This window comes from Ischnura elegans, chromosome 10, assembly GCF_921293095.1.
Source record: "Ischnura elegans chromosome 10, ioIscEleg1.1, whole genome shotgun sequence".
NCBI lineage: Eukaryota > Metazoa > Arthropoda > Insecta > Odonata > Coenagrionidae > Ischnura > Ischnura elegans.
Window position 1 is genome coordinate 6,049,466 of NC_060255.1, and position 24,283 is coordinate 6,073,748.

At 38.8% G+C, this 24,283-nt stretch overlaps 1 protein-coding gene across 1 annotated transcript in view; it reads right to left on the reverse strand.

The window, feature by feature from the left end:
• The window catches only part of LOC124166839 (calcium/calmodulin-dependent protein kinase type IV-like), a 97,126-nt gene that overhangs the window by 28,282 nt on the left and 44,561 nt on the right, over positions 1-24,283 (reverse strand). Inside the window, exons 4-5 of the mRNA XM_046544538.1 lie at positions 3,111-3,179; positions 435-590 (exon numbers count right to left, since the gene is read on the reverse strand). Of these exons, the coding sequence (XP_046400494.1) occupies positions 435-590; positions 3,111-3,179 (225 nt within the window). The remainder of the gene's footprint in view (positions 1-434; positions 591-3,110; positions 3,180-24,283) is intronic.

A 24,283-nucleotide genomic window follows, 5' to 3' on the forward strand; every position in this document is an offset into this window, starting at 1 on the left:
TATCAGGATAACGAAGTCAAAGCAATTGAATCTTTCGGGCGTGGGCTTGTGGAAGTTCGTAAGTAATAAGTAAAAAAAACTATGTTAAAGTTCACTTCATGTTTTGTTTCGGTAATTCGTTACCCTGAAATCCTGAGTTTGTTTTTCTTTAGAGCTCCATTTCTCCCAATCCCAATGTAGTACTCTCACTCCTCTGACGATTTTGTTGCATGAAACCTTTTTTATTTGTACCCAATACTTATCTCGTTTTCTTTTTATGGAGACTTATCTAAGCTTTAATTTTTCCTCCATTGTGTTTCACTGTTAATTATTTTCCATGAACTTTTGAAAGTGTCATTAATAATTTCAGTTGATTGAAGCATGTATTTGCTGAGCGCATTCAGCAAAGTTTAATTTGGATGGCAGCAGCAGCAGCTGGAGTAGAGCGTAGGTACCTGAAGTGCTGATAAGATTTGCCTGATGGCCGTGGCGGCGTCCTCCTCGCTGAAGCTGCCTTGCTCCACGATCCTCTCGAAGAGTTCTCCTCCTCCGGCCATCTCCATCACGATCATCACCTCATTCTCCGTCTCGAACACGTCTTTGAATTTGATCTGAAAGTGAGCCCAGATATATTCAATATTTGACCGTTTAAATAACAGTGAAAAGGGAATCATATTTATTTAACATTACATCCAATGAAGTATTAATGTTGGCGCATTCATTCAAAAACCAGCTACCTTTACCATCTAAGTCTTACCCAGGACAAAAGTTTGATAGCGTTTAACCCTTTGTAACCCAGAGCTGCTTCTGGGAGAAATCAAATTTCTAGATTTTTTATTTTGAAAACACGATAATTTTGCACTCAATCATAATTATTGTGCCAGCCACATATTTCGCCATTACAATTTACACCACAAAGTAATGCGTAGTTTACGTATTTCTTAAATAGAGCAGAAAATATATACATTTTTGATGTTGCTCAGGAGCAGCATTGGGTTATAATGGGTTAACACCCTACACTTCTACTTAAACACGTATTTAGCCCTAGAACCTTCCAATACTTATTTTATTACGGCGAGCGGGAACATGTTGAGATTCAGTGAATATTTATCCATGTATTTTTCATGTGTCACTCCAAAAAAATTGATTACCCCACAAAAATTAGCGATGGCGCAAAGTTAGCCATTCATTCTCTCAATGGTCTAATCTATGATCCAATGAGTTAACGCTAGATTTGTAACAGCAATAAATACGTAAAATATTCATGGAAGCACAAGAACCTTATGCGTATATTTCTCAATCAAAGAACGATTCAGTTTTGGGAATGGAGTGTGTCCAGTAATGGCATATCATGAAGTTATGTTGTTGCGGTCATATTATGATGAGTTTTGTGTTTGTCAAGAACGAAATAAAATGGAGAGGCCTTCGGGGATGCATAGGTTAGCTGAAACGCAACATGATAATAATTGAAATTAATGGGCGCAATAATAAATTGAGATTTGAGTGAAGGTCTGCGGTCAACAGTCTTAGAATTGCATTACTATGTGACAGAGTTATGGAAAAAAAGGTTGCATCTAGAAGGATGGAATCTAATTCATTTCCACAGAAATAGGTAGGCACTTAGTGTGCAGAGTAAGCAAAGAAAGCGTCTACATCTGCTGAGTAGCCGGAAAAACTTGGAGTTGAAGGGGTAGCCGGTCTAGGGAGGGGATAAATGGGGGACGGGTCTAATTTTTTGGAGATGTATTGAAAACCTTATCTTCCAAACATTTCGGGGGTTTGTCCCCCCTCGCTCGCTACGGAACTCTTCAACAGATAGCGCCAGTAGTACAAAATTCAATGAGAAATGCAATCACACTTGTGTATTGGCATAGAAACTTGAGTATTTCCTTTTTTACAATTATTAATTGCTTATAATAGCAGAATTCTCCCAATATGTATCTTGACACAGCAAACATTTCGTTGGCGGTGAAAAATTATTACGTAGGCATGTTTATGTCGATTCTAAGGCAAATGTATGTATTCAAGACTAACCAATGTATATTGTGTATCGTGGCTTCATGCATACTTTTGGTTAATAATGCATTTTAATTTTTTTTGCTAATTTTTGCTGGTTAATGAGAAAGTACCGGTTGAAATTTTTGGGAAATCAATCATTCAATTGGCCAAAAAATAACAAATATCAGTATTTTTATCTTATTTTATGAGAGAGTGTTTCGAATTATTATCAAAGGATTTTTAATATTATTAACTATTATTATTTTTTTATTTTATTTTAAAGAAATATAACCACATACAGCATATGCCATTTTATAGTGGCCAGGTAACAATACATAAATTAGAGGACGAAGACGCAATATAACATGTAGAAAACAATAATTACATTTACAAAAACAAAAGAACAACAAGAAACTGCAGTGACAGACTACTTCGGTGACAGATAGGATAGGGAAAGGCTTATGAAGGATTTCAATGGAAGTGCAAAGGGGTCGATGTGTGGAGGGAGTGAGTTCAACACAGAAGTAATGCGGTAGAAAAACGAACGTTTAGTGAGTGAAAGTCTAGGGATGGGCATGTGGATTAGGGGATGAGAACGGGTAGGGCGGGGTGGAACTTTAAAATTGATAAAAGAGAGCAATGCTGGGCAGTCGATGGTGGAATTGAGAATCTTATAAATAAGTTTTAAACCAGCTGTGAGCCTATGGGTAGTGAGATTAGGGATGAAGAGGGAGGAGAGAATAGCATTAGTGGACATGTTGCGTAAATGCGGTATTCTATTTTTTACTATATTGGCAAAGAAATTGCTGACACAGTCCAGGGATGAGAGGTTGGTTTGTGAAGAGATAGACCAGATGGGACAAGAATAGGTACGAATTTAATATCATTATCACATCTATATTTGGAACTCTAGAGCACTAATTTGAGAAGGATCTGGAGACCATATAGTATTGAGTGAATGCCGTGGGAGTTGCTAGGGGAAAAAACCAACTTCGATAAATAAGTCTTCTGTTTACGGGGAAGAAATATTTATTTTGCCTGGCGGGTGGGTTCGTGGAATAGCAGGGCAATTTCACACGTCCGTGGTCTCGATAAACTAAAGGAGGAGTTTGGTTTTGGAGCGAGGGGCTTACAATGTTCGGATGGCGCAACCGCAGCAGCACTGGGATCTCCGCAGCCACGGCCTTTCTGTCCAGCAGCCTCTGAAAAAGAAAGATATATATACATGTGAGAACGATTCCGGCGAAAAGGACTCACCTTTAATTGGGCGGTTTTCCTTTCAAGCGTCGGCAAACATGGAATTAAACAATGCGACGCGAATGCCTGGGAGGGACGCGAGGTGGGCTTAATTTATGCCGCTTCATCCCCGAACTTAAGGGGCGACCCAGTTTCCCATGGCCAGCATTGCCTTGAGCGACTTCCCCTCAAATGCATGCCCATGGAATACCACAGGGGCGAATATAAGGGAGGGTGCAAAAGGGGCTTGGACCCCCGCTAAACAGTAGTCGCTTGAGATGCCTAGAGTTCACCCTTAGAGCTGTCGCTATCCTCTATACTAGTACTATCATCTCCTCTATCCAAATATTGGGGGAGGGGGGGACCAACCGAGAATCTTGCCCCGGGAAATTTTGTAAGTAGTGAGTTTTAAGTTTTTTACCCATTTTAGAACAGACATATGATCAACATTAGAACCTTGATAACTCGAATTTCGATATCTGGACAATCCGGGGAAAATCGGCAAGCCTGACACATTTTTTCCTCATATCCATAACGAATTTTTTAGGGCTCGGGCCACCTCAAGCCCCATGGAGTCGGCGCCACTGCTATCCATCTACCACTTTTACTCTATCCAGCCATCCAACATACCCAGCCATCTACTAGTAACATCATTATTTCTTATTGCAATAATTTTACATTTACTTTAAACATAGAATATAATAGGGTGCCCATATTTTGGTCCCTTCCGAATATATTATCCATATACCTAGGCTACACAGTAGGCTGAAATCGAAAATCATTTTATATCAACTTGACTGACGCATACTACTATGAGAAAAGGGTGGGAATAAAATGATTTCAGTGATTTGTTCAGTGATTATTCTATAATTAGAAAATGCAACAGTTTTTTCCAACATTAAAAGTGAAAAAATCTTTTGTGGCCAGCTTTTTTCGGTCTCAGCCCTCTGTGCGCTGTTAGACTACCACGAAGCGGCAAAGGTGCACTCAGGACGTTGTGGTCTGCTTCTAATTAGCTCCCGAAGAGGAAATATTGAAAAGTTGTGACTTTTTTAATGATTATAACCGATTTTGTTTTGACTTTCGAAAAATCATTTCATTATTTTTAAAGGAAAAGTAATCAGCGCAGTAGGAAATATATAATTTTGTTTTTATTGTAGGGGAGACCGGGGCATGTTTTCGCATGGGGCACGTTTTCGAATTGGCTTTACCTCCTCAACTATCCGCTGTAGCGCATCACCAATCGTACTCGAATGATGCGCCAATGCATCGACGGCTGTTTTGTGAGTTTCAAGGACAGGGACGCGAGTGTTGTGGAGGAGTGTCACCTTTTGTTGATTTTTACTCAGGTGAGTAACTTTTTCTGCCCTACTTTAAACTAAAAACAGACATATACCGTTTCAGTTGTGGCTTGTTATAATAATATATTTCGATTGAGCATTAACTGCTGTGTTTATCAATACAGGTATTGGACAAAGAATTATTTATTATCACCATTTTAGGTTGGTTTAAAGTAAAATAATGGCGACGGGGCAGGTTTTCGAATACGATGCGGGGCAAGTTTTCGCCATCGAAAACGTGCCTTTTGAATCATTTGGTGTTTACTTACACCGACTTCATGCCAAGCTATTTCACGGATAGGCTTGACCCAACTGGGATCAATGGTGAAAACTTTTCCACTGAATCTAATTTGGATCAGTTAGCTGAAAACATCCCTACAACTACTGCTGCTTCTTATACATCGCCAGAGGATGTCAGGCCGTTCGAAAAAGCTCGACCCAGAAAGAAAACCAGGTAATGATGAAAAAAAAAAGAAATTCGGCTATTTGAGAATCAGTTAAAAATGGAACAGGAACAAGCTAAACAGAAAAGGCAAAATCTATAGCAAGGAAAAAAGAAAGAGAAAAAGGTGATCAACGAGACAATGAAGAACGATGGAAAAATGGCAAAGTCAATAAATAAAAATATATTTCAAAGCCATTCCAGTAATGAAGATGAGACCGACTGTACAAGCATTTACTGCTTGGAAAAATTTTGCAATTCCAAATCTAGCGAGCAGTGGGTCAAATGCAGTCGCTGCAAAAGATGGGCACGCGATTCTTGCATCAAAGGGGAATCATTATTTTTTGTTTGCCTTAACTGTGACAGTGACGATGATTATGAGTTTTGCTGAACTTTCCTAATGTATTTGTGTTAAATATACAGTTAGTTCCTGACATATGTGTTCTTATTTTCCATTTAGTTATATTTTAGTATATGCGAAAACTTGCCCCAGCATAACTTAATGCTATGCGAAAACATGCACCGGCGACGGGGCACGTTTTCGCACGTGACTTACATTTCCTTCTTTATATTTTTACTAACAAGTATTTGTATTGCATATGTTACAATAATTTATAATTGTAGGTGATTATCCACTAATTGTTATGGCACGACTTTGGTAATTGTAAATATGCGGGGGAACAAAATAAAAAATAAATTAAAAAAATGCGAAAACCTGCCCCGGTCTCCCCTATTATAAATAATTAAATACATTTTTCAAATGCAAACAAAATTTTATTCCTGTAATTCCAAAATGCGCATTTTTCTATCTAACAAAATTCTAAAAAATTAATCAAATTACGCATAAAGTTCAACTGAAAAACCTCAGTCAAAATTAAATTAAATTTTTAGTGGATTTGGAAAAGCTCATTAAAAATACGGAATACGAGGCGATAAACCGAAAACAATAAATAATGGAAATAACAGTTAATCGGATTACTCATTAAAATGTGATAAATTGAACACATTTTTGAGAGTAAATACCAGAAAAGAGTTTTTTTATTAGGATTTAGCGTACAGAAGAAAATAATGGATTAAATGAATTAGGTCCAATGAAGGTATGAGATGGGAGAATGGAGTAGAATGGGAAACCGTTTGAATGAATCGAAATTCAAAACAAAAAATCGGAGTGCTATGAAGGAATTAAAGAGTTGCATTAATTTTCCCAAAAAAAGGATTTTTGACGTTGGTGAGACAGTGGCGGTGGGGAGGAACGGTACGGCGATGCGCATTATGCTCCTCCGGCAGCTTCCTCCCTCTGCGTATTCTATCTATTTTAATGCGCGACATTTACTCTCTAATTAGTGATGAGGATCATTTTAAAATAAAATAAACTTCATTTTGAAAGAGTGTCTGTGAGAGTTCGCACAGTGTAAACCGAGCTATCGTACGTCACATCAACCTGAGGATATGCCACCCTATCTTGAAGCCAGACTTCGAATAAATTATGTTTTAATACTGCGTCGTTCGATCCATCGTGTATAATGAATGGATACTGTCGTAATTGAAAATGCGTCAACTACATAGTTACACAATCTTATTAACAGCCTTGGAAATCTTTTGAAAAATGTGATAGTGAATAATTAGTCGCAAAGTGTTTGTTACGTGCGTGGTGTGCAAGGTTAAGAACTTGAAGAGCATTAATTGGTTTTTGCGATCTTTAATCAGGAAGCGCACAGCTATTCACGAAAAAATTCATTTTGAAAATACAAAAAAAAACTTGTGTCGAGACGCAAGCATGTTGCCGCTAAAAATCGGCTGGGCGCCTTCCGCGTTATCGTCGAAATTTCCCTTGCTTTATTCTCTCATTATGTCTCTCCCTCCCTTTGATCGTGAGCTTACTCCTTCGTGCGCCTTGCTGTCAGTCCCAATATCGAGGAGTCTGCGTAGAGCACGTCCCGTGGAAGGTCTGTTCATGCTGTCACTTTGGTCCCATCGGCTTTCAAAAATGTCTGTAGCGAGCCGATAAGTGAGAAGCGATCCATTTATTCTTAATTTTTTACAATATACTTAGTACTTGCCAGTGGCGCAGCGAGTGGGGGTTTTAGGGGTTAAGTCCCCCCCCCCAGAGCTTAGAGAAATATTTAAGTTTAATCCATTTTACTTAATTGGATTGGTATTACTAATATCTAGCGATTTGATCTTTGGATTATTCTTCCTCATAGGATAATCCTCTAAAATCGCTGGCACAGCAGTGGTTTTTCCTGATTTCCCTAATAGTAGGACCCGCCCGCCTTTGTGACGGTGCGGCATTCCTCGTCCCATCCCTTCCTTCCCTATCCCGTCCCAGGAGGCGTCGTCGGGCTCCTATCGCGGCGGCGCCTCCTTCCTTTCTCCTTCCTGTCCTCCCCCTTCTGCGGTGATAAGCTAACGCTTCCAGACCTCGGCCCAGGAGTGTAACCAGCGAGCCCGCCCTAGGGTTTCGTATCCACTGATGTTACTAATAGAGTGGTAACTATTAAGGGTAAGGACTAATAAAATATCCCTGAGAAAGCCGTAAAACTCGCCATTTTGAACCGTTTATCTTAAAATTCTCGCACCTGCCGCTTACCCTGGTGGGTATTCCATACCCCCACACACCCCGCTATCAGTTGCAACCCCCCCCAGCCTTAATTCCTGGCTGCGCCCCTGGTGCTTGCAATCGTGAGTAATCGCTTTGAAAATTTATGAATTTAATGGATCATATTCTCGAGGCTATAAATTTCAGTTGACACCCATAATTTTACTATGCGAAATTCGGATCGGTCTGCCGTCAGCGACGCGAGTGGCGATTTATGCAAACCTATTATATGCGCGAATGATGTGCGCAATGGCAAAACCCTGAGAGGCTGACTGAAGAATCGCCTATTGTATTGAATTGTATTGTGTCGTGTGACATTCTTCGAACATGTAAACAGTGGATGCGTTGCAAATGCTAAATATTGCTCCCAATATCTGCACGTTTTCGTGAGCAGCCATCGGAGCTACACCTGAGCCGATTGCGTCTATATGTCCACTTGAATTCGTCTTTTTAGATTCTATCTTTGCAATATCGAGTTCCAAAACTTTTCAATATCGGAAACGTAATGGATTGGAAAGTTGGCTTTTACGATCAATAAAAAGTGGGTGAAATCATGGCTATGACAAAGTTCACGTTGTCTCTGATTAAGCATCTCTAAAATACGAAATTCAGGCGAAAATTGTATTTTTAGGTAACATAATTTTTTGACAGTGCATCTATATATTTGATGAAGTGGCTGTTTTAATGTTTTTAGGCCGAAGAAAATCCATTATTAGGCATCAATACCTATGACGACATAATATCATACTATTAAATTTTTAAAAATATACATATTTGCCTTTATTAGCATATACAGACTTGGTCCTTCTAAGCCATATGGCTTGTCAGAAGGTTCCATTTATCCTACATAGTGGCAACATTGAAAGCATAGCATTTATATTACATTACAAGTAACAATTTCATTAACGAAAATACAATAACATGGCAACAAAGTTTTAAGAGCTTTGAAACAAAAATGTGAGAATTTAATATAATTTGTGCATTTCAGATTCATTAAGGAAATTGCAAGTTTACAGTTTTACTTAATAACCATTCTTTCACTATTCTTTTAATATCGGTCAAAGATTTTAGATTACATAGAGCCTTTGGCATACAATTGAAGGTATGAGGTACAACATACTTCAGCAATCTTTTACCATACACGTATTGTAAAGATACGTTTTCAACAAAGGACTGTTATGTTTATCCATAGAAAGTGTATTATTACATTTAATTTTGTGCTCTTTTTGATATAATTCTCTATGATAATGAGCCAATTCAGTATTTTATTCACAGTTAATATATTATATTTAGATAACTTTCTGCTAAATTGGAGCTCCTGCCTAGTTCTGTTGGAGTGAATGGCACACGACGTCGAGGTGGCTGCTAATTGAGTTTCACCCAAGCGCGTGAAGTTTATAGTGTGCAGACGATAACAACTAGCTGAAAAATATCATTACGTGTGTCAGGTGCAAATTTTAACTGTGTTACACGCGGTTCTTGTTGGTGTTGAGTCCAACCGGCTGAGGCTATTGTTTACATGATCGAAGGCCTCGCTTCGCGCCCCCTTGACCTTCCTTTGTTTGATTTTGCTGCGTTTTCCCCTTCCATAATGGCTTTGAGTAATCAAGCTGGTCTCTGGATGTGTCCAATCAACTTCCCTATTCTTCCGGTAGTTTCGTGCGATCCACTCTCATTACCGCAGCTGCAATAAGGAAACATCAATTTTCCACCTTTTGGCCAACTTCGCTCACGGACACGCGGGTTATCATTTGCCTCTATTGTTTAGAACTAATTTCTGCTGTTGACCATCGTCTCCAACCCGCCAAAAAATCAAAAGTTAATTAAATGAGGGGTTTATGATTTATATTTTTTACGCAATATTACCTACATCTCATAATATTAGTCACGTACGTTGCATAATAATAATGCCTTACGTCTCATAAAAATATATGCAGACATCGCATGTCCAACTAGTACGCGACTAAACTAAAAATTGAACCACATCCTATGGATAAGACAAATTCTGGTTACTCTCCTAGTACGAGAATCATTTCTTCCTCTCCATCTTCTTCAGATGATAAATAATGAAAATTTGCAGTAAATATGTACCGTCGTTTGATAATTGCTTTACTCTTGTATCTTAGGCTATATCCAATAGTATAATTGCTACATTTTTTATTATTTCTCCTTGCTATTATCATTGCTTCTTTTTGCAATTCCTGCCTTTATTCAAATTTGGTGAGAGTGCTCTAATTTGCGGCGGACTTCAATGTTAGGGAATGTCTACCGTCTGTTTCAAAATATTAAATTATCTCTATTGTTCTAATCTTCATCAAAATATATATTCTATCGTTCAGGCAACACCACGAGTGGAAGCGTGGCTAGTTTTCTGAAGGGAAAGGATTTATTTTCGGGACGTACGTAGTGTTCTGCCTAACCTCTCTTGGATCTGGGGAAGTATAGGGGATATTATCATTTAGATGATTATTAGTTAAGTATTTAGCTGCTTACATATTTCATGGCCTTGACAAATGTTTCATTCTAAATGGAGTGACGCTAACATCACTGTGAAACCATCAAGTGCACGAATAGTAGTTGTGGCGCTCTAAGGAATGAATTATTTATTCTCTGTTTGAATTACGAACACAGAATTAAATAAAACAGGTAAAGAATTTGTGTCATGGAAAACACATAAATGGCTCCAATTGTTTTTAAATTTTGCCCGCCTCGATGGCGGTGGGGTAAAGTCCTCGCCTTCCAAATCGAAGGCCGTGGGTTCGAGTCTCACTTGAGTAAGTGGTCCCAATCCAGGGTACGTGGCTCGTGTTCAGCATTGTTAATGTTGGAACACCTGTTGTAATGGTCCTCATGTGCTGTTTATGGGGAGGTTGGAAATTAATAAATGAAATAAAAACTATTCGATCGATATTCTATTCGATTTTTAGCATGGGAAGAATTAGAGATGACGAGGATTGAATTTGGTAACTATCTGACCCTCTGAGAATAGTATCTGGTGAACGTCTGGTGAAGAGTACGGTTGCTTTTGGATTTGAAACGCATATAAAATTCGTGAAGCGGACAGAGCAAAACGTGACGTCATTATGAAACATTTGTAAATGTGAAAATATGGAGAAATGGGACGGAATGTTGATTCTCATGAAGTGAATGTGTCTACAAAAGGTTTGCCATCCTTCACGTAGTCTGAAAGGAGCAGTTGGAACCAGCAACCCCTTTTTAGTGTAAAGAAATGACTAGTCTAACATAAACGAACAAGGCTGGTCTCGTGTAGTCTAGAGGCTTGTTGACCCTAAGAATGGGAATGGAATGATATGCACCAAGGTGTCTGAAGAGAAGTCCTTTTTTAAAGTAGGTTCTCCATCAAATGGCTCCCTCACATCAATTTCATGGCTTTTTAAGTCCATTCTGCGCGCCTCTTGGGTTGCGGGAAAATAAAAATTCGAACGATGAAAGAACAAATCTGCCGTTCATGAAGCGAAACCAATTGGCCTGATACTTTCTCTTCACAGCGTGTATAATGTGACCACAAATCGATTTAGTCGTAAAGGAATATGAGTTGAATGCAGATGGGAATGCCTCGTGGCGCGCGAGAAAATGAGAAAACATGTGCGTTGCGCCATCAAAGGTGCGTTGAATTCTGGCGCCCACTTCACGGCCATGATTACCTCAATACCATATACGTCGTAAACGAGATCGGATCCGCCTCGTAATGCGATAAAATCACGCATCAATCGACTGGAAGCGCTTTTGTTGAGAAAAATTTAGGTATGTACTTACATGAATAAATATGTTTCGTTGAAAAACATTTCTACTCCATTGATCTTTGCGATTATGCCTTTTAATTTTATCAACTTCGATCAACTTCCTCTTTTAAGGCTCTTTCGAAAAACTGTGCCTACAGTTTGTGCAAAAAGCCAAGGACTAAAATGGAAGGCGATGTTGCAGTAATGGGGAAGCTTGAATTAAACTGTTTCCTGGCAGATTCGCACTCCGATGCTCACATTTAATTTTCCAATTCTGTGAAGGGTTGAAATATTTCAGTGCAGTTGAAGTTACGAAACGCACGAAGTATATGCGAATAATTTATTTCGTAAATGAGCGAAAAGTAAAAATTCCAACCGGCCAAGGTTTTGGTGGACCAAATTATAGCGAGTGAATCATATTTGAGGCACAAGAACTGATTCCTGCCAGATAGATTCGAATGAATGAATGATGTAAATGAAAACAGTCTTAATTAAAATGGTATGAATCACAATTTTTCTTAATAATGGGGTTATTTTCAGTGATCTGACAATGAAAATTTCAATTAAATTCGGCTGGTGAGTGGGGAAATAGATTTTCGCAAAATATGTACCTTAAACAAATAACTCGTAAATCAATGACAATCGTGCAAGTTGTGTCTTCTTTGGAGAATAATTGACGTCAACCGTACCAAGTTTCAGTGTTAAAGTTTGTCGTTAAATAAAGAAATTTTAAGGTGTCAAATACTTACGGTCGCCAGACGAGAGCAGCGAGTGACGTCACAAACTTTCAATCCTTCTTACCATGAAAGCGGCGCGGAAATTTACTTGCGGTTATCACTTAAGACAGAATAATTCTTTACTGATATTTTTATAACGGACAGATGTGGGTATTTCAGTTTTCAAATTATTTGAAAAATAGGACAGAAATGAGTTATCCCATTGAAGTCGGCGTACAAATTAAAAACTGAAACGGTGGAGTCCATTTTAAGACGTGCGTAATTTTGCATTTATTTCTCTCATTCACCGAAATATCCTGACAGACATTATAATACCATTGTTAACCAACTATGAACAATTTTATGATTTTCACAATACTTGAATGACTAAATTGGGAAGCGGAAAGAGTAAATCTTGGAGTTAGAAAATAAAATAAATACCTCTATGCATTTTTAAAGTCATTATGTCCTTATGATGGCGAAGAAATTTGCCGAAGAGTTTCCTTTGCCAGGAAATCAAACCTTTTTCCTGACCAATAAGACACTCAGTAATTAATTGCTCATGATTAGCTGGAGTTTAATTGAACTTTTGAAACCCAAAACCTGAAATTTCATTCGAAATTTTTTATAGGAATTTAATTCATATATCGCCCTACTTATCGCGTTTTTATGGGTATTTTATCATCCGCATGTTTTCAACGTAACGGTTTAATTGCATGTGGTCCCAAGAGCAGACCTTTTGCGATGATACTAAAATAGTATCCACCATTCATTGGTTGGAGGAGATATATTTTGGATTTCTCCTTCAAATGATCTTGGGTTCTGTTATGAAATTGGGCTAGCACCGAACAAAATGACTCTAAATTAGCATCAACGTACTTTGTCTTCACCTTGTCCTCCAACTCACGGCGATGCCTTCGGGGAACAATTTCGTGCGATTAGGCTGTCTCGCCAACCGAACTAAATTCACGCTTGAAGATCAGAAAGTGAACTGGGCGGGTAAAAGTTATGACAGCGATGACCCTAGCCTACTTATCATTGGAATGGACTCCAATTTGATCTCACTGACATCTTTTCATGGGACATAATCAAAATATAACATTATATTTGACGCAAGCGAAAAATGCTCACTTGTCAAGAATTGCTGCATTCATGTTCCCGAGTTTGATTCAGAGAAGGACGTGTGCGTTAGTTTCTTGCTCGAAGCGTTTGAGCTTGCTCCATTTCCATTTTACTGATTTTTCGAGTTTTTGCATGCATATCTAGTATTCCAGTCGTTGTTTGTTCAGGGGCCGTATTCTGTATTTCGTCGGTGCCGCACCGGTCGGTTTCCCTTTCAAGCCCACCGACTGGACATCAAACCGTACCGACAACGGATTCCGCACCGACGACGACACTTTCAGCGATTCTGTAAGGTCGTCGGTTTCAAACCAGTCGGTACGGTTCCCCTTCCTTCCCAAACAGGGAAAATCCGAATACATCCGAAGTTTCACGTGTCTCCACCAATGAGAGAAGGGTAAAAACAAGTGAAGACTCATTGGCACAGTTTGTTGTCGTCATTCTCAATCTTTTTATTTGCGGAAATTACGACTTATTGCTAGATTAAGATAAACGATATTGGATAAGTTGTTGACAATGCTTATATAATGTGTGGTAGTAATGCTGTACCTACAGAATCGAAGGAAACAATATTACAACATCACAATAAAGTTTGTATGTGATGGAGATTGTTGTTGCTGGAATGAATTATTGAAACTATCCTTGAGATCGTAGTTTCTTTTTTTAAATATTGGTTCCGTATAATGCTATTTATTCATGATTTGGTAATATAGTTGTCATTAAGTAAGTTCCGTATAAATGTTATCAACGGAAGGTTATGCCATTGGCACCGTAGCAGACGAAAATAGCATACCATGGAACGTGAACGTAGGATTCAAATGCAAATGTAATATTAGAGGAACAAGTTAGGAAATTGTTATAAAAATATGGAGCTGGGTGCAATTAAAAGAAGTGTAATGACGAGGAAGTAAATAAATTGTGATTGGGTGAAATACATATGTATAAGTTGCGCATTCCAAGTGAGAGAAAATGATAATATTGCGGTAAACCTCATACTTATTAACAAATATCTTCTTTTATCGTCAAGGGAATCAATGGCTGACGATGAAATGAAATATAGTTGCCCGTTACAAATGAAAGAAACTGATACCGTTGTGGCAAACTTCATACTTAAATAAAAAGATCTTATTTCTATGCCGAGAGAAACGCCAAATTGATGATTGAGTGAAATAACAGTCGCCTATTCAGAGTGATATAAAGTGATAACATTGCGGCAAAACTCATATTTAATCAAAAATATCTTTTTTATGTCAAAGGAGCAAATAAATGATGATAGAGAGAAATAAAGCCTATTACAAGCGAATGAAAGTGCGGTAACATAAATGAGAGAAAGTCATTATATGTTAGCAAACCTCATTTTTATTAACCATTATCTTATATTTCTGTCAAGGTAATTAATATAGATGATGACACAGTGAATTATAGAGGCGTATTCGAAGGGGCAGAAAAAGATAACATTGGAGAAAACCTCATTATTTACTCGATGATGAGGTAAAAACAAAATATAACGTACAATGCGCACCGGGGAATTCATGAAACCCACAAGTCGGTGGCCGTACCGACACCTATTTGCTGTCGGTACGGCTACCGACGATCTCCCGTCCTCTCGTCGGTGCCGCACCGACCGGGTTCGTACAGAATCGCACGACTTCTTACCGGGAGTCGGTGTGACGTCGCACCCGACGAATCGGTGCCGCACCGATCGGTTTGGAGTTACAGAATACGGCCCCAGATCAGAAATCAACAAAAGAATTCGGTTAATGCAAAGGAAAGATGATTGTTTGGTCTTCGCGCCCCTAGTCTATTTTACTTTTTGGCCTAAAGAGGGCAGTGAGGGACTTGCCCCTCATCCCGACACCTGTCGGAATATTTCGTTGATATGTATTGCTCTCCTGGGAACATGAGGCGACGAACCCGGCCTCACTCACGGACGAACCGTCAAAAAGGTATCACCATTATCATCCAGACGTCTGACGGTGGAGCTTCTAGCCTGGAGACCTGGGGTAAGTCACTCAGTGCTCTCCTGCAGGCCCATTATCTCTTTTTTTCTGTTTTTGTATCATACAGTCCACTTTTCTTTCCGTACTTATTATGAAATCTCCAGCCCATCAATAGCTCACTCGAATTCCGCCCAATTGCGGAGAGACAATAATCATAATCAATGTGAAGGAAAACTCCTCCCTCTGTCCTCCTCCCCATTCAGGCTTTTCGACACAAGTTAAAAATAAAATAATGTCAAATATATCGCACCCTTTTGATGAGTCGGTGACGTCATCGGAGTACATTATTTCAATTAGAATTGCTCATTTAGAGGGGGGGGGGGAATGAACCGCTCACCAGATTGTTAGCAACGGCGAGAATGAGGCCGATGTACGAGGAATAGCTGAGAAGTGACCGCCTCGGTGGGATTGCGTGACGTCATAAACTTAATTTCGAAAGGGTTAAAGGGTCGATTTTTTACCACAAATAACTCGAGAAGTAGGCGATGGATTGGGAGACGCAAACATGTGTGTCTTTATTTTTCAACCACTGTCACAATCGAGAGTGAAAGACTTGCTTGTCTAAAATGGGCTGGTTCACCAGCCCATTTTAGACAAGCAAGGATTTTTTTTCGTGGAGTTCAAATAGTTCATATTTATTCAAAATGGGAAACTTTTATTTACGGTATTCAATTTAAAAACTGCTCATTGAAGCGGATATTTACAATTTTTTCCTACAGTTATTAAATGGAATTTTAACTTAAAAAAACAAGTGCATGTAATTGCTCTAGAGAAGGTAACGACATGGTCAGATTTAATATTTGTGTTAAAAGGTTAGAAACATTGCTGAATGCACGTTTAAAAATGTCAGCTTTCGAAATATTAGTCAAATTATTAATAATGTTAGTACTACTAAGAGAATTGCCTAATTATAAACTGGATTTTAATACAATTTATGAGTACATGATTTGTAAGAGTCCTATTTCAACCTCATTCATATGTTATTTCCCACGACAACTATTTGAAGGAAGGGATGAGTTTTCGCTCTCATTCATCAAATTATCGCTCAATTTATTTTGCGCTTCCCTGATTCCTGCTTATCAATCTCCCGGTGTCTAAATATATCTGCCGGACGTTGTGATTCAGCGCAAAACACAACTGTTGTGTCGAACAAAGCCTTTCGGCTGTGGTATCTAGCTACCATCAGTTACTAGGGTACATCCTGTTCCTCGAAATGTTGGCCGATGCATTTGGATGCGGGTTCACTGACGGGGACGGAATTCCGCCGTGCGTCGAGTGCAAATGCACGTCCAATGCGGTGAATACGTGTGTGGTTCAATTGTCACGTTGCCGGGAGATGGAATGATACGGCCTCTATACTGAGCTGCTCACCATGGTAATCATCGCTTTACGTTGCCATTCCATGGTTGTACTCCATCTCTTGATTTGCTTCCCATTTCTGTGCTAATTACCCTTGTTGCATTGTGTTTCACGTCGTATTTTCTCTTGCTTGCTGTTCTTGGGAATCACATTCTCCCTAAATTATTCTTCTATATCTCAATTATTCTTTTTTTCGCCTGTTTCCTCAATTTCAGGCCAATTTCTTAAAAGCTAATGCGCATAATAAAGATTTTTGCACGTGAAGAAATCTAACTTCTTTCAAGTGGTTTTATAATATGTAATCATGCTTTTGAAATATAAGCTCCTTCTATTATTTTATAGCAATATTATCATTTTTTGTGAATCATTTTCTGTAGTAAATTCTTCATACTGCACATTATATACTCATCCTAATGGTAATGACGGAGGTTGAAAATGTTCACTTTTCATTTGATCGCAAAAAATAGATATCGTCATTTAAAAATCTAAAAGTGTGAAATTCGTACACCAGGAGTAATAATCTTTCGATTTAGCCAATATAAAAATAATAGGAAACGACCCTATTGAAGTAACAACTTATGATAACCTCATGTTAAGAGCATCATATTTCATTTATCCTATTTTTCCACATTTACCTTTGTGCTTGGATGCCATAATCCACGTGCAGTTTTTAATGGTTGATTATTCCGTCAATCGTTTTGACAAGTCATACAATGAAGGGCCGAGTATGATTGGTCGTGACATGATAAAGATGTGTGGAAAATTTCATTAATTCTACACAATATTTTTGTTCTTATCCCGCTAATTTATATTTTCCGAAATTTAGACGTTTTTTTCGTGTTTCTGAGAGGTAGCTGACTAAGAGCATATAATTGGTATTTTTTCCATTCACTTAATGCATTTCTCCCAAGATTTCTGATTTTCAATCTGGCAGTCTCCCCATTGGCTTTCTGCCTAATCAAGACTGGCGAAGGTGTTGAGTGAAGAAAAATGCAGAGGATGGATGCTTGAACTAATCCACACCCGTGAATGGCTTGGGCTAAGGCTACGAAGAATAATGCACGAAACGAGGCAGTCTTGACAGCCAGCGGTCCATCAACATCTCAGCAGGTTCTGCTAAGTGCGTGACTCCAGCGTTCTCTTTCTCTTATGCCTGCAGCGTCTCACGCGGAGGACGGGTTGAGCAGCAGCACAGTCGCTGGGATGGGCGCTGAAGTCGATAGTCAAATCGATAATAATCGATCAAATAATCATCACCAAGGAGACTAAATTGAGGAGGCCCCTAGGATGCTTTCTTTATGATTTCAGTGTGGGTGTATTTTCATCAGTTTTCAAAAATGTCCGCAGAGCGGCGGTGAGTGCAAGGCGATTCATTTTATTCCTATTATTTACAATTTAATATGAATTCGGGAGGAATAGCATTGGAATGCTATGCAATCGACAGATCATATTTTGGTGAAAATAAATGTCGGTCAACAGCCATAATTTTTCTCCGAGAAATCCGGATCGCTTACAGTCAGCGTCGCGTGTTGTAGATTTAGTAAACCTATTTCAATGCACAGTCTGTGTCAGGACATCTAGAGGCAGACTGGAGAATCCTTCGTTGTAATATTCGTGGCTGTCAACGTCAGATCGATGTAACTAAGTCGGCTCGCTTTCGTGAAGGCATGTTGGTAACATGGTGAGCAGTCCAGTGCACGGATGCAAATATGAGGAATGCAAGCATCGTGAATGACAATTAATGATTCAGGAATAAAATACGAGTGCAAGAATGAACTTCACCACGTTAATAACAAGAAGAACTTTTTGCTTTCACATGAATATTTATTCACACATTTTCACGACCATGGTTTCAACGTTAGACGCCATCGTCAGGTGGACCTGATGATCAGTGGCGCAGCGAGGGGGGGGTTTGGGGGATAAACTCAGAGCTAGCCCAGAGCTCAGAGAAATTTTAAAGTTTAATCCATTTTACTTAATGGATTAGTATTACTTATAACATAGTGTTAGGATTAATCTAATGTCTCTCATAAAGCGGTAAAACTCGCCATTTTGAACCATTAATCTTAAAATTTTCTGGAGGAGGGCCCTCGCAACTCCCGCTTACCCTGGCGGGTATGCAATACCCCACACCACAAAGTATTAGTTGCACCTAAACCCCCTCCCCCCCAGCCTTCATTCCTAGCTGCGCCCCTGCTGATGATGACGTCTAACATTGGAACCATTTTCGTGTAAATGTCTGAATAAATATTCATGTGAAAGCACAAAGTTCTTGTTTTTAATTTTAATGGAATGAATTTCATTCACAAAGTCACGCCTCAAACAATCAAATTTACCACGAAAAAATCATTTGATTTAGCCGAGATGATGACCCAAACCATTGCCTGCCGGTGAGGCATTCACACCCCTTAGCAACTTTCCTCCCAATATGGAGACCCCTGGAGGCAGGCATGTAGCCAGTGGAGGGCTTCAGCCCGAACCCCTGAAATATTATATGGCGACTGCCCACGACTCACCTACTGAGGGGGCCTCTTGCTCACATTAATGTATCTCATGGCAGTACAGTCGAAAAATCAGGTGGATTTCAGGAACAAACGCATACAGAGCTCAAGCCATAGAGTTGGAATAAAGCAACGATGACTATAAACAATGAAAACTAAATTACTATGAAAACACTGTGAAACGACTAACATGAACTTCTAAATGGCGAACCCCGTGAAAAAGAAATGTATATAGCTTAATTAATGAAATTGATGGTTTTTCTAATCACTGCAAATTGAAAGAAAATTCGCATATTCCACCCAAGAACCACACCGAAGCAAATTTCTGGCGTCCCTGGTCAGGAGGGGAAAAGATTGGTGGGTTATCTATTAGCACACCTGATTGGCAATCGGGAGATATGGGTTCGAATCCCGGCTGAGCCAAATACATTTTTCACGCTGAATTTCCCCACATGAGTAGAAAAGGTGAACTTAGTGACTGAAGTTTCGAAAATGGACTCATCGCAAAATAAATACTTTTTTCATTCGTTCATTTTTTGCACGAAACATCGAAAATACGCGTTTGTTGATGTGTCTCACTATTTAAATATTTTTCATTTTTTTCCATTTATTGAACGTGTGAAGAACGTGCTTCAGTTTCCGTACGGAGCTGGTGTCATCTGTTTCCCCTGGTCAACGATCGAGGGTGGCCCTGGTGCTGAGAATCCTGCGGCCGAGTTTCACGGCAATTGAGTTTTATGGCTGTGCGATCGGAATTTATGTATTCACATTAAACCATAAATATTGGAGTACAAGCTTCTTATGTTAGCGGGCCATGACACAATATCTCATGCCTTGAACGTTCATGGGATCCCGAAACAATTTTATTGCTCCTATTTCATATTTGCATCGCAGAGAAGACATGGTAACGCCAATTGGAGTTGATTCATGGCTTTTTTTATCTGTTTTTTTCTGCGTTCCGTTTGATGGAATTCGTTCTAGAGAACTCAAATGCCCTTTCTAGAGAAGTCCTGCGTCATTGGAATTTTGTTTGTAGTTACAAAATTCAAATTGCACTCATGACTCAGCCGTGTGAATTTATTGCAAATAAGATTAAGTCCATGGGTCAGTTTTTTGATGCCTTGTAAAAAAATTAGGAGTATGAATACCGTAGTCGACGAATTATTCCATATTAGGTCACCATTTTAAGTACACGTTATTCTGAACTACTTTGTTTTACACTAGCTTCCAAATATTTTCAAGATACGGCCACCTATGTCCCGTTTATTGATAATCAGACGTTCAAAATAGGCCTTTACTAAATTATATAGATATAGGAAACTTGTAATATACGTACTTTCACCCGCGCTTGTGTCTTCAGCATGAAGTAGTTGATCATTTATAAATTAAAAAATTACAAACTGCTAGCTGAGATTACTCACGTAAAGCGTTGTTTCTTATACAAGGAGAATATGAAATACTCAAAAGTTGGTGGAGTGAATGAAATCCCTTGACAAATTTTTATTGATTCCCTTAAATTTCAACGAGTCCTTAAACCGCAGAAAAGAGCAATGCGTTGGATGGTGACTACGAACAGTAAAGTTGACTTGCCTTGGATTGTGATCATTACGGATTAAATCGTTTTGATGCTGCTGTGACATTAATTTTTCAGTTTGCCTTTTTCAGAATAATAAGAAGTACAAACTGTGTTCTCACTACGTCAAAATGTCAAAATTTCCAATCGCTTAATTTTATGAATAATAATTTAAAATAATCTGTCGCTGCCCCCGTGGAATTAGGTGGTATAGCATAACATTTTCAGGGGAGTGATGTCAACATAACTTATCAAAACTTTAGATGAGACGCCTTATTTTGACTACGTTACATAGCTTCCCTTCTTCCTGGAGGAAACAAAATATATTTTGTCAAAATACAGCAGTTTTATCTTTATAGTTTTGTTGACAAGCAACTTGGAGTACTTGCGTCACCCATATACGGCCGAATTAAATAAGCAAAGATATCTCGTGCTGCCCACTTAAATTCATTTCACATTTTCACATATTTCGGATATGATATTTCGGATAATACTCCGATGAACTTGTGGATTAATAATGCGCTTTCTTAAACATAAAATACAATTTGATAAGCGTAGACTAACGTACACTCTACGATGTTAATGTCTTCTAGTACGTGAGAAATCACAATACCTTTCGCAGGAAATAACGTCTCATCAAAGAAACCTTGAGTTTCGACAGCCACATATTTCAATAATGATTAACTTTTTTCAAAGGTTATGACGGCTGATGTCACGTCTAATCTTCATCCGTTGCACCCTAATGTCAATGCTCAGACAGCATTTGTTTTTATGGGTAGGATTTGGTTTACTATTGCACCGTGCACTTAAAATATTAGAGATTTGGACGGTAAATGATAATAATTGGAGCTTTTTTTGGAGGACCATAATCTGTCTAATGCTATCCATCATATGCATGTCAGTCGTAAAATAATTATGAAATGATAGTCTTATGTGGAGGCTTTATAGTCCAGTTCTAAGGTTCATTCGATTGCGACGAATCACTCGTTTAAAATTTCATTATCATCTTGAAAATTTCAGGATGTATGTATTCGTATAGGGTAAGTCCCTGTCAGCGTTTGCTTCTAGGTGTCTCAAATTTTTAAATTTTACCTTTGCCTCTCATGCGCTGAATACTTATGTCTGAGATACAGGCTAAACCGATGAAAAGTTGCGATAAATACGATGACGTGAGTTTGGAATTCCAGGAGAAAAGGCGAGCAACCAAATGCCTCCGTTCTTGAAATTAACAATAGTGTATCGAAGCCGTGGTTGGTCCTTGAACTCAGCCGGATCAATTTATGCAAGAAATTAAGACAGGATGGACCCACAAACGAAGATGCAGGACCCTGACCTCAATGTCGGGCGCGCTAGCACACAATGCATCGCTTTCACAGCCGCATAAGTATCTATCGCCTTAACGATAAAATTGGACGGGCGCCATTAGATTACGATGGGCCGGTTGAATGTGAGCGTGGGGGCACAAAGGGAGGGGAGGGAAACAGTTGAAGCGAGATAATAGATCGGCGCGACCGGTTGCCCCAACGACCACTTTCTCCCGCCGCTTCTCTTTTCTTTCTTTCATTCAGTCATTCGCTCGATTCGTTGCAAAACGCCGTGGCGTGGGGGGGCGGGGCGATGGATGATAGGGGGAAGGGGGGAGTTGGTGTTTTGAGCTCCTCGCGGGACACCTGTGAGCCAGATGCCCTCGCTGTTTATGTTCCCCAACTCACTCACACCCACTCGCCCTCTCACGGGTGGAAAGAAAGAGCCGAGCAGTAATTGCCGCCGTCTACACAACACGAGTCCTTCTCACCTTAACGAAAGAGTCCTTGCGGTCTAGTATTGCAGACGCGTGTTTTTTGTTTGCGAGAAGTAAAAGTTAAAAAGGACGCATTGAGAAAATTGCGGACAGTACGGTACAATGCGTGCAAGCAGGCGCGCATGCGCATTAACTGAAAGTAGATGCAACAGTTGAAACACCAAATTCCGTATTATTACGCGAAATGGAAACAGCTCACGAAATAAATAATTTTAAATTAATTGTTTTTAAATCCTGAAAATTTTCTCTTTTCGTGTGTGTTAAAGTTGATGGAAATGAAATTTAATGCCTACTGGAATCGACAAAAACGGAAAGAATCGCTGTCTTTGTAGTCAGACGATAAGACTCCTTACATTCATAACGTATTATTTTTTTTCCATTCTTTTGTTGGTCTCATGCGCAGAAGCCGCGTCGCGTCATGTTTACAGTCATTCGGACATATCTCTCGCTCCGACGGTCTCTTTTTTTACGCCTAATTACTTGTTAAAAATTGATGCTGTCATCGTGACGTTGTTGATCTATATAGGGTGACCCTTTTTCATATTTTTCTGCTCTCAAATTTGGAAATTTACCCCCTTAATGACTGATGGAGAATTTTTTAAAATTTTAATAACGGTGAAATTGGAGATGAAATTCGGTTCGATAGACACTGAAAATTTTCAAGATGACAGCGTAAGGTAAGTTTTGAACTATTAATTGGTTGCAAAGAAAGACAAAATGCAACGAGGTAGGGGCAGTGATTCGTCCTGTTAACGTACGATTTATTGGAACGCGATTTATTAGCACACGCTCATTTGCGCTTTCCCTTACGTTTCAAAGACTGCTAAAAAATGGTCGGTTGAAATTTCCTATGTCATTGATATCTGCCACGCCCATTACTTTTTCAATCTCCAAACTATTTCTATCGCTGAAAACGTCATTTTGCCAATCAGAGGCCTAAGATCACAAAGCGCAATTATTCGATCTTCAGTTGCGTGAGAACTGTAAATACTGGCGGTACGGTAAAAATGACTGTGTCATTCAGAAAATGATATCATTTTTAATAGTCCCTGAAAATTTATAGCGGATATTTCCTTTTTAAATGCACCGTATTTAGCGGTAATTCTAATGACTAATTATTTAATTTAACATCGTATCGGCAAAAAAAGTGGAGGGTAATCCTGTAGTCAATGCGTGTGTGTAGTGGTTATTACGTAGTGTTTTAGGCTCTGGATAGAGACAAAAGATAGTGAATTTGCTCTCATATGATTTTCTTGGATCCACTACTGGATGGAGGGTGAATTACAACATTCGTACGTAGAGAATGATATGAAATGAGTCAAAGACAGTGAATTGCTACAGAAAATGATGCAGAAAATCAATCGTAAAATATTAAATTTATTAATAAAACAATTCACCCATATTTTATCCAGTAGAATTTTTATATCATGATAATGGGAGAAAAAATTTCTTTAGTAAGTATTCTTTCTTTAATAAAGCATACACTGACCCAGTTTTGGACGGGTAACTGTCATTTTCCTTTCATAAATTTTATCTTTGTTTTCAGGAAAATGACGTTTACCCTTCGAAACTTGGTTCAATGCATGTTTAGTTACAGTGTGGATAATCACTAATGAAGGGTTTTCTTCCATTTTCATGATTTAATTTATATTTACATTGTAAAGATCTTGAGGACATGGTTAAATGATTAACAATTTTTTCGGTAAAACATTTCCTCATTTTTTGAAGCATCCCAATGTCATAGACTATTCATTAGCGCAATAAATGGACTGCTAATTTTTAATTCAGTAATAATCAAACGTATAAATGAAGATTAGCACTGCTCATGAAATAAGTTCATTGCATTGGAGAACATAATAAAGCAGAACCGGGAATTG